The following is a 17,838-nucleotide window of genomic DNA, read 5'->3' as shown; positions in this document are numbered from 1 at the left end:
GAGCAGTGGGCAGTGACGTTGAGAGTGCATTCAGTGTGGCTTATTTTTGAATGACCAGTTAAGGGTGTATTCAGTGATAATGAAAGTGGTCGGGGGTCATCTTGTCCCTTACTGGACTTAGAGCGTGGAAATGTTTTATAGATTTTTTACACCATTATAATGTTCTCGTTTTGATCATTAGACCCAATCACTGAATATCGGTAGGCCTACGTCTCCAGCTTCAGGATATGTATGATAATAATAATAATAATAATAAAACTTTATTTGTATAGCACCTTTCATGACATGAAATGCAGCTCAAAGTGCTTTACAGAGCATAAAATGAAGCACACGTGCTTAACAGAGAAAAAGTAAAATAGAAATAAAAAATACATAAAAAAGAGATAAGTAAAATGATTACAATAAAGCAAGAAAAAATAAAAGCATAGAACATTGAAGAACAATTTCAGAGCCGTGCGGACGTCAATAGCAGCATAGGGATTAAAAAATGTAGCTAAAAGCAAGAGTAAAGAAATAGGTCTTGAGCTGTGCTTTAAAGCTATCCACCGAGGCTGCCTGTCTTAGGTGTAGTGGTAGTTTATTCCAAGCTGTCGGTCCATAGAAGCAGAAAGCTGCCTCACCATATTTTTTATATGTCATTGTTGGCACCTCAAGTAGGTCTGCACTAGAGGACCTGAGTGGGCGGGTTGGAACATATCTATGCAGGCAGTTATAGAGGTACGAAGGTGCCAGACCATTTAGAGCTTTATAAACAAGTAAAAGAATTTTAAAATCAATCCTAAAAACAACCGGGAGCCAGTGTAGCGACGCTAAAACTGGAGTAATATGTTCTCTTATCTTAGTTTTTGTTAAAACTCTGGCTGCTGCATTTTGAACAAGTTGTAATCTGTCAGTTGTTTTCTTTGGCAGACCAGAGAGAAGTGCGTTGCAGTAATCAAGCCGAGAGAAAACAAAAGCGTGGATCAGCGTTTTTGCATCGTTCAGCGACAGATAGGCTCTAATTCGCGCAATATTTCTAAGGTGAAAGAAGGCAATCTTCGTGACATGATTAATGTGTGTATTAAAATTTAATTCAGCATCTATGATCACCCCCAGGTTCTTAACAGAGGTGTTATTTTCTTTAGCCAGGTTACCAAGTCTATTTATTATTGATTCTCTCTGGGCAGTAGAACCTATTATGAGAACTTCTGTCTTGTCCTCATTTAGCTTGAGAAAGTTCTCACTCATCCAGCATTTTATGCTGGACACGCACGTCAGCAATGGGTCTAGAGCACAGGGGTCGTCCGTAGCCACCGAAAGGTACAACTGGGTGTCATCAGCATAGAAATGGAAATTCACACCGTGAGCGGAAATAAGTTCTCCCAGCGGCAGTATATAGAGGGAGAATAATAAAGGACCAAGAATCGAGCCCTGTGGAATACCAGAGCAGATGTTGTGTTTGTTTGACTCGAAGTCAGCTAGATTAACAGAGTAGCTTCTGCCTGTCAGATAAGAGCAAAACCAGGACAGAGCTGTACCTGACAGTCCTACCCAGTGTTCGAGACGTTGTATTAGAATTGTATGGTCAATTGTGTCAAAAGCCGCCGATTGGTCCAGCAGTAGGAGAACGGACACATCTTTGTTATCAGCAGCCACCCTAAGATCATTAATAACTTTTAAAAGTGCAGTTTCTGTGCTGTGTCCTTTCCTGAAGCCGGATTGGAATTTGTTGTGCACCTTATTGTTCTGCAGAAACACATCCAATTGATGAAAGATAATTTTTTCTAGGACCTTGCCCAGAAAAGGCAAATTAGAGATGGGTCGATAATTATCCAGCACGGACGGGTCAAGGTTGGGTTTTTTGAGTAAGGGTTTAACTACAGCCGTTTTCAGTGAGTCTGGAAAGACACCTGATTGTATAGAGCTGTTTACTATTTTTAGGATATCTTCAATAACACAGTCTACAACCTCTTTAAGAAACGGCGTGGGTATTGCATCCAGCGAGCAAGAAGACGATGTCATTTGCGATATGGTTTTACGAAGTTCCTCTTCATCAATTGCACAAAATGATACTAGGCTCCCCCTAGATTTATCGATGCTTTTACACATGGCACCATTAACCGCATTTGCATTTGTGACAGTATTATTCGTAATACCAGCTCGAATGTTAACAATTTTGTTGTCAAAGAAGGATGCAAACTCATTACACTTTGCTTTAGAGGCAGGGAGTGACTGCTTGTAGGACTGGGGGGGGTTTAAAAGGCGTTCAATGGTAGAGAATAAGACCCTAGCATTGTTCTTATTCTCATTAATAATTCCGGAAAAATAGGCCTGCCTAGCCAGACGCATGGTTTTATTATAGGTGGCTGTTGACGCCTTAAATATCTGTAGGTGGATTGTTAATTTATTTTTTCTCCAAGCTCGCTCTGCTCTGCGGCATTGTTTTTTGAGTGAACGTATATGATCGTTTATCCAGGGTGTTACTTTGGAATTATATTTCTTTTTAGTTTTCATAGGAGCCACTATATCCAGAGCTGACTCCAATTTAAGATTAAAACGTTGAACCATATCATTTACTGAGGGAATATCCGGAAGGCGGGGTGCACACGCAAGAAGGCTGGCAAACTCTTCTGCTGCCGAGGAACCGAAAAATCTCTTTTTTATAGTATATTCTCTATTGTTTTTTTCTAGATCAGAGACAGTCATATTAAAACACAGTAAATAGTGGTCTGATAAATCAGGCTTAGCGATAATCCTGTCCATAGAAATATTTAGCCCTTTAGAGATCACAAGATCAAGGGTGTGGCCTTGATTGTGGGTTGGCCCGGTAACATGCTGATCAAAATCAAGGGAATGCAGTAACTGTAAGAAACTCATAGCTGTAAGATCAGTAACAGTGTCCACATGCAAGTTAGTATCACCAGCAATAAGGGTTCTCTCATAGTCCGTGGAACAGATAGATAGAAGTTCAGATATTTCTGTAAGAAATAAGGCTTTGCTACATTTTGGTGGGCGATATATCGTAATCATTAGAACAGAGGATTGACTCTCAAATAAGTTAGCTTGATATTCAAAGGATGAAAAACTTCCAAAGGACAGGCACTTGAATTTAAAAATGTCAGAGAAAATGTATGCCAAGCCTCCGCCTCTTTTTCCTTCGCGCACTGATTGAATAAAGTGATAGTTTGGTGGGCAGGCGACACCAAGTGCAAAAGCTCCATCGTTGCCCAGCCATGTCTCTGTTAAAAAGATTATATCTAATTTCTCTTCACAGATTATATCATTTACAGAGGAGGACTTGTTTAAAAGTGACCTGATGTTAAAAAGTGCCAGGTTTATTTTATGACATTTTACTGTACTATAGCCCCTACAGGGAATGTAAGTTAAGTTAGCTAAATTAGCAGAGCCACTGCTTATCCTGGACTCTCTATTTGAAATTACAGTAGAAATGTTGTGAGCCTGCTTAATAAAAGCGCTTGAAGGAGCATCGGGTCCAGATACGTTAGTTGCTGGGTATAATGGACCCAGCTGACATCAACGGCTAAACGTATTGTCCAGCTGGGAGGCCTGGGTCTTCAGTCGTTGTGGTCGTGGAGGGATGGGTGGGGGCGAAAACACCCAGGCCACAGATTTCTGGGGCACGGCCGGGGCAATTTCAGGCGTTTTCAGGGATGGTGGTTGTGGTGCCGGGCGTTTGTCCTGTGGTGGTTGTGCCGCCGGGCCATTGACCGTGTGTCTGGCCGGGGTCATTTTTAACGCAGTGTTAATGAGTTCATTCATTCCATTCGTGAATTCTAGAAGAGGCATTGGAGATAGTGAGAAAGAGGAGGATTGGGGTGATGGGGCGGTTGTACCCGCCCCCTCCTCTTCCTCTGTCAACTCTCCGTTGTCAGTTGCCAGTTCACTTTGCTCACTGTTCGGGCCAGCCACGGCTGAAGCAGGGAATCCACAAAACTCTTCTTCATTACTGTCCTCTTCGAACATTTCCCTGAGTGACTCCAACTCTGCATTCATTCGTCTACTCCACTCTTCAGCGGAGATGTTGTCCATATTCAGTTCCTCGTCAGGGAGGGCAGGGACAACGGTAGCTCCTCCGTTCACCAAGGCCGTTCCCCCCTCGGCCGAGGGGGGCAGTTCAGTAACCATACTGTCATGCTCGTCATACTGATTTACTACGAGACTGTGGCGTTTTATGAGTTCAATAGTTTACAATCTAGGCATTAATTCAGAGCTACTGTGGTTCTCAAAACTTTTATTTTGACCATCATAACTAAACGTCATAACATAACTACGGCCATACTCTACCCTGATTGGTCGAGGACTGGCTGGCCACCTCTGAAACCCGAATCTAGCTATGCTCGTAACACGGGCCATGGTGGAAGTCCTTATATGGTCAGCACATTCTAGTGAGGAGAATGAATGGAAAATGTACCAATTATATTTTTATTTGAATGTAATACAATCACTGAATATACCTTTAAGAGGCAACTGTGTGCTTTTTCAGTTGGAAAACGTTCTTAAAAGCAGCAGTTGCTAACTTAACGTTGCTATTGATAGGTAATTTAATTCATAACATTGGCCTACCTGCTGTTAGTTTACACGTTGATGTGTGTAACAATAAAGCCCAAAGGAGCAATAAAGCAGCAAATGGTGCATTTTGTTATCATTTCCTACGCCATTGTTCACAGCTGAGAAGTGCGAGACACAGCCACGAAAACCAACCAATCAAAACACCGCACCGACGCACCACACCGTCAAACCCCATCTTCTGAGTAGGGTCGGTCGGTCAGTGCGTGCACTCAGCACACCGGTGCGCCGCGCACTGGATTTCCGAACGACAACGCACCAAGTGCACCGAATAAACGAACAACAACATGGCACACCAGTGCGTTGAGTGCGCATTTCCGAACGCACCCTAATAAAACACTCCCTCAACCCACAGTGACGAGGAGCAGCTGCGGCAGCACATGCTGTCCCACGCGGGTGACAAGCCCCACAAGTGCCACCTGTGTGACAAGAGCTTCGCCCTGGCCTACCTGCTGCGCGACCACATGAACACGCACACCGGGGAGCGGCCGCACCGCTGCGAGGAGTGCCACAAGTCCTTCTCCTGGTTCACCAGCCTGCTGGTGCACCAGAAGATCCACACGCGCAAGCGGCAGGGCTACGGCCCCTACGGCTACTCCTTCTCCTCCAGCCTGCGGACCAGGGGCCGGGGCAGCCCCAGCAGGGGGCCGGGCAGGCCGCGGCTGGCGCTGTGGTCCCAGGCCAGGCCGGCGGGAGAGCTCTCCTCCTCCGCAGCAGCAGCAGCAGCACTGGGCCCTCAGCAGCAGCACCCTCCTCCTCCTCCTCCGTACCCGGTCCCTGCACTGAGGGAGCACGAGTGGCAGAACCTCGGGTAAGCCTGGCACAGTTATTACATAATGATCGTCTAATGATGCAGGTGTTTTCAAAGTGGGTGAGGGTGCCGCGTCGGCAGTCAAGGGGTGCCGCGAGATAATTTATTTGGACTCTTGAAACAATATTTAGCATCATTTTAAACTCGAAGTACAACGTTATTTTCAGTCAGTTCTAACCAAAATGGCTATTATCTCAACGTTTTCTTCGCAACATAATCACTAAAATATCGCCACTGTCGGGCAGAAACCTCGTATCTCCAAGTTTCAGATGTGTACGTCTTTTGGTAAAGCAAAGCCCTGCTTCATCATATAAGACTGTCGCCCAAAACTAGTGAAAACAGCCGATCTACAAGCACACAACGCCTCGCGATGCGAGCCGTTGTGTGCTTGTAGATCTGCTGTTTTCACTAGTTTAGTACATTTTATAGATGATAAATACAAAATGAACGGTTTTGGACATATAAGGTTTCCAACCGACAACGACGATATGCTATAAATATAAGGTGCTGGGAGTGAAAATTATAATGTAGGGATTAAAAAAATATTTATGGGGTGCCCTGAGACAAAAAAGTTTGGGAACCCCTGGTCTAATGCAGGGGTCTTCAACGTTTCCAGGCCAAGGACCTCTTAGTTGAGAGAGAGATTGAAGCAGGGACCCCCACCACCTGTTCATAGATTCCATATAGTTTCATGGTTTGAACAGCACAATCGTCAGTGTATTTTGGATTCTTGTCAATTTGTGTTTTCAGATATTTAATCTCTTGAACCGTCAATACTTAATAAACTTGACCTTTCACTCTGTACTTAGTTTGCTCTTTTCCCCCTCTACACAAAGGCTTTTTGCCAAAAATAGCCGATCTACAAGCTCGAGCTTGTAGATCTGCTATTTTTGGCTAAAGTTCTCCGAATATGGACACTAGGGTTCAAGTGGTTAATATAAAAAAGGAGAAAAAAACTTTCTATCACTCAAAAATTTGGAGGACCCCATGTAGTAACACTGAGGACCCCTTAGGGGTCCCGGACCCCCAGTTGAAGACCCCTGGTCTAATGGCAATTATCTGAGAAAATGGCAATTCTTTTTCTTTTTTTTTTGCATAATCGTCATAATTGTTTCCTTGTCGAAAAAATGTTCACACATTTAAAATCTGTGACGGTGACAGCCCTAACCACGGACCAGCGACCCAGCAGACGCCCATGTTCCCCCCCGCTCCGATGGATCAGACGCCCCTGTACCCCCCCGCTCCGATGGATCAGACGCCCCTGTACCCCGCTCAGGTAACAGTAAACAAAAGCCTAACCTTAACCTCCCTCTGACTAAATACTGTTTATTTTTGCATCGTGTTTTTTATGACAGTTTTTCTTATTTTCTCTGCGTATTACTTTGTTCTATTTCATCCCTCCTGACCGCCAGAGGCGGTGCTTAAAGCACTGAATATCTCCCTTCGCGCATGCGCATTCGAGTATGAATACCAACAAAGTCACTTGTGACCCCTGGATGACCCCACAGAGGGTATATCATCCGGGGTTATCCAATGGATCATTTCCTTTTTTCTTCTCGCGCGCCGAGTTTCGTTTGCAAGCTCTGCATTGAGCTACAATATGCATCAGTATACGATGCATTATTATGCAACCTACCTTATTATTGAAGTCGCTAGTAGTTCCGTGGCCGTTTTGGTCGGGGTAGCGAGAGTTCGCCCTCCAGGAACTGCGACTTTATCTCCTCTACAAGCGGAGTTTATTTCACGTGGACGCGAAAGCGTCCGATCTTGACGAGGGTCTTAACTCTCCGGACAAGAGGTAGGTTACTGTTGTTAGCGGTAAGTTCCGCACTACGATGAGGTTACATTGTGTTTGTTTGTATAAGAGAATAAACTGTTGCGAAAGGCTGCGGGCGCTGCCTCCCTCCAATACGAGATTCTCGTTTGCTGTGAACGGACCGTTAGCGCTCCGTTTCTACCATTATCAAGGATGCAGACTATTATTACTTTTCTTGTTGCTAAAACACGCTGCTTTTAGCGAGTTTCTTTATCGTTTGTTTCGATAGCCGTCCCTGCTCACAGCATGGCGGCCTACTTACTATGATTTTTTGGTAGACATTGTCTAATAGCTTTTGGCAGCGTTCAGGCTTGCTTCAAGCTTTCGTAAACGGCTATTTTGTATAGTTTGTCTTGTTATTAGCCAGCTGGTACAGGGCGGGCAGCGTATAGCGCGACCTGCCTCAGCAAAATGGTCTCTATTCATGATTGATTGACCGTAGCTACCGATAGTTTGTACTATGTAGCGCAATCGCTTTGATAAATGGTGTTCCCATTACTGGTGGTGTTACCAGTAGTTCGTTCATAGCTTAATTTCCAAAACTTTATATTAAACTTTTGGCTGGTGTAGATTGCATAACGCTCTCTCATCCCAGCATGGATCTGTAACTCAGACTACTACGACTAGCGTGTTTGGAAGTAGTGTTGTTTAGTTTGCTACTTGATAAGCTTTTACTGGTAATGCAAGCATAACAAGAATTGACAATTGTCAATATTAAGCTGTGTTCACTTGCCGTTTTCTTATAATAATAAACCAACTTACGTTGGGTAGCTTTCAATGGAAGCATTTCATGCTGCTGCATAAATGGCAGCATCCAAACCTTTATTGAGAGTGATAAGCTGGTTGTCTGTAAGTTGCATAGTAAACAACTTTACATTTGGATAGATTTCAAAGTGCTACAATAAACATTGGCATAAGAAGCATCTCACACTGCTACATAGATGGCAGCATCCAAACCTTTATTGAGGGTGATGATAAGCTGGTTGTAAGTTGCATAGTAAACAACTTTACATTTGGATAGATTTTCAAAGTGCTACAATAGACATTGGCATAAGAAGCATCTCACACTGCTACATAGATGGCAGCATCCAAACCTTTATTGAAGGTTGTAAGCTGGTTGTTTATTAGTTAGCCTTTGTTGGTGGTACAGGTAGCGTACACGCTCCTCCTCTCACACCGAACAGGCTCCAACTAACAGCACGGCGGTGTTCCAGTTAACAGTCCTGATTATCTGAAGAGCCGACTAAATGCTGTAATTAAAAATTTTGCTGGTGCAGGTGGCGTGAGCGCCCCCTCCCCCCAGCTTACGGCATCTGCTGCAGCTAGCCTACTTGGTATGTAGCTACTGGTACTCCATAGCCTAACTTTATATTTTTATATTTTTTATATAACTTTTTTGGTTGACATACAATTTTCGGCAACGACGGCCTCTGCTGGTGCAGGCAGCTTGAGCGCTCCCTTCCCCCAGTAGGTTGTCTTCAGACCAAACCAACGGCCTCTGCTGGTGCAGGCAGCGTGAGCGCTCCCTCCCCCCAGCTTATAGCCTCTACTGCAGCTAATCTACTGTGTAGCTAGCTACCAGTAGTCTATTGTTACATTTAAGTAATATATATTTATAATCTTTGTTGAGACATTTTCTTGGCAACAATAGCCTCTGCTGGTGCAGGCAGCGTAAGCGCTCCTTCCCCCCAGCAAGTGGTCCACAGACCAACTAACAGCCTCTGCTGATGCAGGCAGCCTACGCGCTCCCTCTCCACTCAGCATACAAGTTTCACAGTCCAGTTAAGAGCAGCTTTCACGCTCTGGTTTTTTAATGCACTTAACTTGTAAATCTCAAGCAGTGCAACAATAAGCATTGAAAGAAGGATGTATGGTAGCAGATTGACGGCTAATGCAAGCCGGTTATTTATGAGTGGGCAACTGCTGGTGGTACAAGTAGCGTACGCGCTCCTCCCCCACCATACAGGTTCTACAGTCTAGCTAATGTCGACGTTCCAGCTAACAGTGACGTTCACGCTCTGGTAAGCTGAAGAGTTGTCTATCCTGCTCAAATTATGGCCTTTGCTGGTATAGGCAGCGTTACACGCTCCCTCCCTCCAGCATATGGTCAATATTGTCTAGCAACCAGTGGCGTCCGCGCTCTGGGCTAGTTGGGACTGGTGTGTGTTGGCCGGTGCAGAGAAACCGGTGCCACCACAATGGAGAGCTCCCACTTTTGCACCTCGTGTGAGGTTCCTCCCCAGCCGGATGCTGGCCATGACCTCTGCCCTGTGTACCAGGAAGAAAAGGTCTGACTTCAACCATTTTGGATTGGCTATTTGCTGAGTTGGCTTACATGAGGGCCATTGCCCGCCAACCTGTTTACCTTTGGAGGATGTTTAAGTGCCTACTCCTCCAATGCCACAGCTGACTCCAGAGGATGATGTGATCTTCCCTGCAGCTTGAGCTACACACTTCCATGAATATAAGGAAGATGCATAGGCCTTAGAGCCAAGCTCCCACTCCTCAGCTCAGAGCCATTGGCTGGGACATAGTACAGCTCCATGCGCATTATCATTCGCATAGCCCTGGAATGCCAGCACCTAACCAGGCCAAGCACCCTCGCCAGGCACAGGCCGCCCTCCACTGCCTTTTATGTTCCTCATGCCTGTACCCCTGTCAGCCATGAATGATTCAATTGCTCGCCTGGGTTGCAGGCCAGCTATCAAGCCTGTCATCACATTCCACGTTGTGTTCCCCGAGGGGGCTGTGTGGCTGGGGGTTTGAATGCTAGGTGTTTGGGCAACTCCCTATAATACCTTATGCTTGCCCTCTCAACGTCTTTGCAAAGGGCAATGGGAATGCTGACCCCATCACCCTCAGTGACGTGTCACCAGAGGCATTGGGTTTATTTCCATGAACTCGGATTGATGATACCCATCCTAGTTCAAACTCATCCCAGAGTGTGGCTTTCACAGTTAAACCTGACGGAGGCACCTAGGAGAACTCTGTAGTCTCCCAGTGGAGCTGGAAGTAGAGTTTGGTTCAGCAGTGATGGAAGCACTGAAGCGAACCATGCAGTCTAGGTAGACCAGGCTGCAGCTGAGGCTACTGGGCCAGCTGTCGGATATTTTTTCCCATCTGCAGCTCAGATACTGGGCTGCTTACACTTTAGACGTGTTGGTGGTTGCCACCTCAAACGCCGGATATAAGCATCAGTTCCGACACCGGCCCCCCACATCTGGCTGGGGCAAAGAAGGCAGTCAGTGACCCAGCAAAAATCCTAACATTGGAGCTATCCGTCCTCCTGACGAAGGGTGCCATCGAGGCTGTAGACCCTCTGTCAGACAAGGAGGTTCTAATCTAGCCTGGTTTGGCCAGACTATATACTAATGCAGCTAACTAACGGCAGTATAGTATAGCGTACCCACCTTGTTTTAACATGGGTGGATTGTTTAGCTGTGCTAGGCTAGTTCTAATCGACATACTTTCTTGAGTCTGGGGGGTCCCAAGAGGTATATTAAGGTCATGTCATCTTATATGTTGACCTCAGCAGATGATCTGCAAACTGATACCCACAGTTTCCGCTGCCTGTCAACACTGGCAGTTTCTGTGCTATGCCTATCAAGGCCACCACTGGAAGCTCAGGATGCTTCCTTTCGGGTTCTCCCTCTCCCAGAGGGTGTTCACAAGGTGTCTGGCAGCGGCGCTTGTGCCGCTGCAGTCTCAGGGTATGAGGGTCCCGTCGTACCTGGGCAACTGGCTGATGTGCGTACCATCCCAGAATCAGGTGTCCAAGTTGCAGCACGTCACCCGTCCTGCATGGCCCATCTAGGGCTCAGTAAATAAGGGAAGGAGTTGCCTAGAGCATCTCTGACCATAACATTGATTTGTAACATCAATAACACCTGTGGCCTTAAATGCCACTACTATAACAGCCAGCACCAGGTGGTGTATTTGGCTCTACAGTGCCTTCTGCCGTGCCTGAGAGGCAAGCACATTCTCATGCGGTCACGTAACACCTTGACCGCGTATCCGGTAAATCGGGGCGGAACCAGGTCTGCACGGCTGCTGTAGGCATCCATGGACCTCATGACTTGGGCAGCCCCCTGCCCGATTAGCCTAAGGGCAATTTATCTACCGGGTGAGTAGAATCACCTCAAAAGCCCCAAGTAGGTTGCCGCCCGAAGGGCGCCTTCCTTTGAAATGTGCACATGCCCAGAGGCACTGCACATGCATTCTACTGCTTCCACTGATACGACCAGTGCTTAAGAGTTCTTCAGGAGGGTCACACCATTCGACTGGTGGCTTCCTTCTGGCCAGGGAGGACTGTTTCCTCGGTTGCACAGACTCAGTCGCAGTGCGCCATAGCCCCTCCACGACAGGAGAGGTCTCCTCTCGACTAGGAGGTCGGATCTGGCATCCCAATCCTCAACGCCTCCAGCTGAACCGCTGCGGGGCAGCTGTGCTGATCCATTCATGCATACCATCCTGAATGCTAGAGGGCCAAGGCCATCCACTAGGTTACAGTAAGATAACAGTGGGAAGTTGTTTCCAACTGGTATATGGGTCAGAGTGAAGACCCAGTGCGTTGCTCTGTGTCTGCTTTTCTGGAATCGCACCAGTCCCTCCTAGACTGGGGCCACTCTCCGTCTACTCTAAAATTTTACGTAGCTGCAAGACCATGTCGACATGGTAGAATCAACAATGGCACAGCCATAGTGGGGAACAACAGTCAAGTGTTCCTTTTCCCGGAGGGGGCTCTGAGGTTGCATCCTTCAAGAGCCCTGAGAACTTCCATCATGGGATCTTCCCATGGTACGGGACACCCTTTGCGGGCCTCCCTTTCAAGCCCTTGACACAGGCAGTCAAGGTTGGGGTCAGGTGAGAAGGCATTCATCCTGCCCATTACCTCAACAGACGTGTCAGTGAGCTACACACCCTGCCTGTCAGTGACTCTTAGACGGCTGAGGTGTCGCTATGTGGCCGAACACAGCGTTCCTCCTTAATGGTGCTGTCTCAGCCGCACCTCAACCAGCCTGTAAGGCTTGCCCAGCTTAACCTCCACCACGAGAGTGGGTGGACAAGCTGGAACTGTTGTGCCCAGTGTGGGCCCATAGAGCTTATGTTAGCCCTGCCACATGCTTTCGGCGGCCAGAACAGCTCTTCCGTGGCTATGATGGCCCAGATATTGCGCTCCCCATACAGCGCCTGCCCCATTTTTAATTGTGGGTGCCATCAGCCACACCTACAAGGCGAGTAATCGTCCCCTGCCATCTGGTATAGGGTGCCACTCTAATGATAGTGCCCCCACATCATGGGCTACCTGAGAGTAGTACCCCTGGAAGATATTGGTGCCACTGCCTCATGGCAGTCATTGGCACGTTCTCCAGGTTCTATTGGGTGATTGTTGCCACTCCATATCCATTGGGGGTGGTTCTCTTCCCAGAATCCTTCGATTCTGCTCTTTGAGGTTTGTAATCAGGATTCCTCGTGACTTTGTTGGTATAGTCATTCAGTGCTTTAAGCACCGCCTCTGGCGGTCAGGAGGGATGAAATAGAACGAAAGTTACGTATGTAACTACGGTTCTATGAATCCCGAATGACCGCCAGAGCACTGGGTCACTCAGAATCCTCGTGGTCTCGCGAGAAGATTCTGTAGGAAATGATCCATTGGATAACCCCGGATGATATACCCTCTGTGGGGTCATCCAGGGGTCACAAGTGACTTTGTTGGTATTCATACTCGAATGCGCATGCGCGAAGGGAGATATTCAGTGCTTTAAGCACCGCCTCTGGCGGTCATTCGGGATTCATAGAACCGTAGTTACATACGTAACTTTCGTTTTATCTGTCTGTCATTCAATGTTATGAGTTAAAAAAAAGGATCTAAATGTAAGTCATGTGCTTACTTGAGCTTATCCTTTTAGTTGACCTTGTGTCGTGAAACTGTACCTTTTCCTATGCAAACTTCTAATAAATTCTTCAATCAATCAATCAATCAGATGGATCAGCTGCCCATGTACCCCGCTGCCATGGATCAGACGCCCCTGTTCCCCCCTCAGGGTGACCTGCAGGACAGGCAGCAGAAGGAGGGACCCCTCCCTCACCCCCTGGGACCCCTCCCTCACCCCCTGGGACCCCTCCCTCACCCCCTGGGACCGCCGGTAAGTACTACTGAATTTCCCCCTTGGGATAATAAAGGTATCTATCTAAGTACACTTTATAACTTGCATCTAAAGAGCACAACGTATTTATCGCGAGACTCTCCACCATTCCCTCTCTGGAATCCAAATCTCGCGATATCTCCGACACAGAAACTATACTTGCCGCTGTTTAGCTGCCTCAATAACATTATGTACTGTGCAGTGTGCACATCGAAAAGCATGTGATTGTAAAAATAGTTTTCCTCTTCTTTTATATTCCTGGAGCGATTATACAACAAAGTTCGCAATCGTTCAGAATTATTTTTTTGTTCATGAGCTGTCCCAGCCGGCTCTCATAGACTCCAATGTTATTCATCGAGTGTGAGTTTTGCTACCGAAAGTGTCATGGTGCATAGCCGTGGTCATCAGTCACGTTTCCATAAACTTATTCGAATATTAGAAGCGAATTATCAGAAATGTGCATTAAGACAAAGCGAATTTAGCCTGTTTCCATTAAACTGATGAAATGCGATTCTTGGGAGATCCTGCCTGGGTCCGTCTGACCGACCTGCAGCTCTGTGCACACAGTGTACAGAGCTGGGATCGGGCTGATTTTTTTCAGACCGAATCCGAGACGTGAGCACTGCTGTGACTGCTGCAAGCTTGTAGATCAGCCACATTGGCACGCAACACGGTGTGACGAAGGGTGGGTTAGCCAGGATTTACTTGGATGATGTGACGGACGAGGCTTGCACACAGCCCTAAAATAAACATCCAATGCAAGGTACAGTAGTAGGGAACACGGCGCTAACAAGTTGGTAGCTCCCTTCAGCCAAATCAATATCATGCAAGTTCAATGCATTTTCATTCAAAAAATTCAAAAAAAGCATAAAGGTTTCTGCGGATAATGAGAGTTTATTCGGATTTTGAAGTGTTTCCATAAAAAGATTTAAGCGCAAAAGCCTTAATGTGCATTAAGAGGCTTTATGGAAACATCTTCTCCTCCTTCTCCTCCTGGTCAGAATGAAACATCTAAGAGGAACAGGAAGTGATGCCCACACTTCACGCTCATGACACGCAAAAAAAAAAAAAAAAAGATTTATATAATAATAATAATCTTCTAATTCAGTTAGTTTTAATTAGTTCTTTAGAGTGGTTTTGCTAGTTTTTTATTTTTTTTATTTTTGTGAAAGCGCTTAGTTTTAGTATAGTATTTATTAGTTTTATTGTTTTCATTTTTTTCATACTTTGGGTTATTTGTCAGGTGCAGGATTCAGAAAGGTCAGAGTAAAGGTGGTTGCACACTGCTGCGTTTTTCGGGCCGAATATCGGAGTGAATTTCTGAGTGCGTGAATAAAAAAATCAACCTCACGTTATGTCAGTCACGTTTGCACACTGCCGCCCGTTTCGCGCACCACTCGGTCCCTTGCTCTCTCTATCTCTCTCTCTCTCTCCTTGCCCTGAAAAACGCATTTCGCAAAGAAAAACGCAGCAGTGTGCAACCACCTTAAGAGGGACGTTTTTATTTTGTTCAGTTAACAAAAACTATTTTTTTAATAATAGTAGATGTTTTGGTTATTTTTGGTTGACTCTAATCCCCTTCCTCCAGAGCCAGGAGGTTGGTGGTCAGACGGAGTCGGGCAGAGCGGGCTGGGCGTCTCCTCCTGACCCTGCTTCCATCCACAGCCTGGAGCCTCAAGACAGCACAGCAGGTGAGTTCTAGTACAGGCAGAAATTGTGAAAATAGCAGATCTACATGCTCACAACGCCTCGCAACGCGAGGCGTTGTGAGCATGTAGATCGGCTATTTTCACAATAGAACCGTGTTATACAAAATGCCTCAACTCTTAGTGCTCGTCAGGGTGCCGGGGTCCCCAGTTAAAACATGATTATTTCGGCCTGAAAAGGTTGAGAACCACTGGCATACACTGCCTGTCTTTGGGCATTGCGCATAGGAGTAAGCGACCTGTTATTGAGCTGAATTATTGTAGTCCTGGAAATTGGATTAAATATTCTGGAAAAGTTTTGGAAATTAATTTGTAAAAATGTGTGGTAACCCTGTAGTACACAATAGCCTGATTGATGTTTATTTTAAGTATTAATTGCAGTTATTTCAGTAATAATCTATTATCACGTTTATTTTGTAATATATCTGGTCGGAGACCTCACGTCCAAAAGTGTTACTTTTTTTCAGGATTTAAGTTCAGAAACACAAGAATAGCAGATCTACAAGGTCACATTTGGAGCTTGTAGATCGATTATTAATTTACAGGAGAAAAAAACAAAACAAGTTATGCATGTAGATCTGCTATTTTCACAATAGAACCGTGTTATACAAAATGTAACTCTTAGTGCTCGTCAGGGTGCCGGTGTCCCCAGTTAAAACATGATTATTTCGGGGGTCACGGCCTGAAAAGGTTGAGAACCACTGGCATACACTACCTGTCTTTGGGCATTGCGCATAGGAGTAAGCGACCTGTTATTGAGCTGAATTATTGTTATATAGTCCTGGAAATTGGTTTAAATATTCTGGAAAAGTTTAGGAAAAGTTTTGGAAATTAATTGGTAAAAATGTGTGTGAACCCTGACTGTGATATTATAATAATAATAATAAATGTCCATGATGGTACCAACCCCTCCAGGTGTGTCAAAGAGACCCAGCCCTGCAGCGCTGAGTGAAGCAGAGCAGCAGCTCCAGAGTGACGTAGTTCCTCCACCCTCCTCCTCCTCCTCCAGCTCCCTGCCCCACCCGGAGGGAGGTGCGGCGCTCTGGAGCGTACGACCCGCCCACGCGGCGCCTGCTTCACAAGGCTCCGAGCTCCACCTTCCCAACTGGTCGAGCACCTCCGCCACCGCCGCTACGTCGGCGCAAAAGCCCGCCAGCGAGTCGCCGCCCACGTCGTCGTCCTCCTCCGCTGCCGCTCCTAAAAAGGACGACGGCAGTTCGGGGGAACTAGGCAAGCCTCAGACGGGACCGCCAGCGGCGGCCGCCAGCCAGTCGGAAAAGCCGGGGAACGGCGGGGTCGAGACGCAGAAACGGAGGCCTTCTTCGCCAGACCCGGCCTCGGCCGTGGCGTCCACCTCCTCCTCGGCGCAGGCCGACCAGAGCGGCGGTATGTCGCCCTGGGACCTCCACTCCATCCCAAAGACCCTGAGCTCCATGAACAACGTGGTGGGAGCTCCTCCGGACTTCCAGTTGCAGCAGAAGGCGCCTCAGCAGCAGCAGCAGCTTCCGTCCGGCTGGGTCAACCTGCCTCCGGCTCAGGCCGCTCCGCAGGTCCCCTTCTCCATGGCGTACGAGCCTCCGTGCTTCCCCCCGCCGCCCCGCGGCGCCATGGGCCCCGCGGTGTGGGGCTTCCAGACCAGGCCTCCTCATCCTCCTCATCCTCAGAGCCTGCTCAGCGGGCCGCTCAGACCGCCGGGGAGCGCCGCCGCCGCCGGGGAGCGCCAACCCAACATGGTAACGGGCACTCAGATTCTCATCAATCAGCCTTCCCCCTTTTTCTCGCCTCCGCTCGCTGCGCTCCCCCCTCTTCACGCTTTGCCTGGCTCCCACCCTCTTCATTCTGTGGCGGTCGGTGCTGCTCTTGCCAGACACCCACAGCCAAATATCTTTTTCACACCGCAGGCGGTCCTGGGCGGCGACCGAGCCCCACTCCACCACCTGCCCCACCACCACCACCACCAGGCCCTGTCCCTGCCTCAGCAGCTGGCCGTGCGGACGGACCCCCACAAGGTGGGGGGGGCCGGGGTGGGCCGCCTGCCGTTCGCCCCCGAGCGGCTGCTCCAGTGCATGATATGCGGCGGCTCCCTTCCCAGCGAGCTGGACCTGCAGGTCCACTACATGCAGCACGCACAGGGGAAGATATGACTGCTGTTAAACACAAGAGACACGCAACAACGACAACCACAACTAAAAATGATTTTGCTTAGTTTTGTTTTTAGAAGTTCTTTCCAATACAGCCTCGTTTTTACGTAAAAGCCTTCCTTTTATCTAGCGCAGGGGTCTTAAACAGGGGGTCCGGGACTAACTTTTTTCTTCTTTTATATATATTAACCACTTGAACCCTAGTGTCCATATTCTGAGAACTTTAGCCAAACATAGCAGATCTACAAGCTCACAACGCCTTGAGCTGCGAGGCGTTGTGAGCTTGTAGATCGGCTATTTTTGCAAAGACGTTTGGTGTAGAGGGGAAAAAGAGCAGACTAAGTACAGAGTGAAAGGTCAAGTTTATTAAGTATTGACGGTTCATGTGGTTAAATATCTGAAAACACAAATTGACATGAAACAAAATACACTGACGATTGTGCTGTCAAACGATGAAACTTTATGGAATCTATGAACAGGTTGTGGGGGGTCCCTGCTTCATCTCTATCTCAACTAAGGGGTCCTTGGCCTGAAAATGTTGAAGACCCCTTATCTAGCGTATAAGAACTTAGGTTTGATAAATGAGCCAGGCTTGTTTAGTGATGCAAAATAAACCCACGATTAGTTTAATTCTCTTGGTAGTCATTAAAGG

At 47.1% G+C, this 17,838-nt stretch overlaps 1 protein-coding gene across 3 annotated transcripts in view; it reads left to right on the top strand.

The window, feature by feature from the left end:
- The window catches only part of LOC308303326 (uncharacterized protein), a 33,074-nt gene extending 15,665 nt beyond the window's left edge, over window positions 1–17,409 (top strand). Inside the window, exons 8-13 of one of the 3 annotated variants that reach the window (XM_080747679.1) lie at window positions 4,922–5,377; window positions 6,539–6,653; window positions 13,178–13,339; window positions 14,928–15,030; window positions 15,961–16,778; window positions 16,947–17,409. In XM_080747679.1, coding sequence (XP_080603805.1) covers window positions 4,922–5,377; window positions 6,539–6,653; window positions 13,178–13,339; window positions 14,928–15,030; window positions 15,961–16,778; window positions 16,947–17,189 — 1,897 coding nt within the window. In that variant the 3' untranslated portion in view covers window positions 17,190–17,409. Of the gene's footprint in view, window positions 1–4,921; window positions 5,378–6,538; window positions 6,654–13,177; window positions 13,340–14,927; window positions 15,031–15,960 lie in introns of all 3 variants that reach the window. The other 2 variants (XM_080747678.1, XM_080747680.1) reach the window with 2 other exon arrangements.
- The last annotated feature ends 429 nt before the right edge of the window (window positions 17,410–17,838 follow it).

Source organism: Nannobrachium achirus, assembly GCF_963921795.1.
Source record: "Nannobrachium achirus genome assembly, chromosome: 2".
Taxonomy (NCBI): domain Eukaryota; kingdom Metazoa; phylum Chordata; class Actinopteri; order Myctophiformes; family Myctophidae; genus Nannobrachium; species Nannobrachium achirus.
Note: the sequence above shows the minus strand (reverse complement) of the source record. Positions and strands in the feature narration are given on the sequence as shown.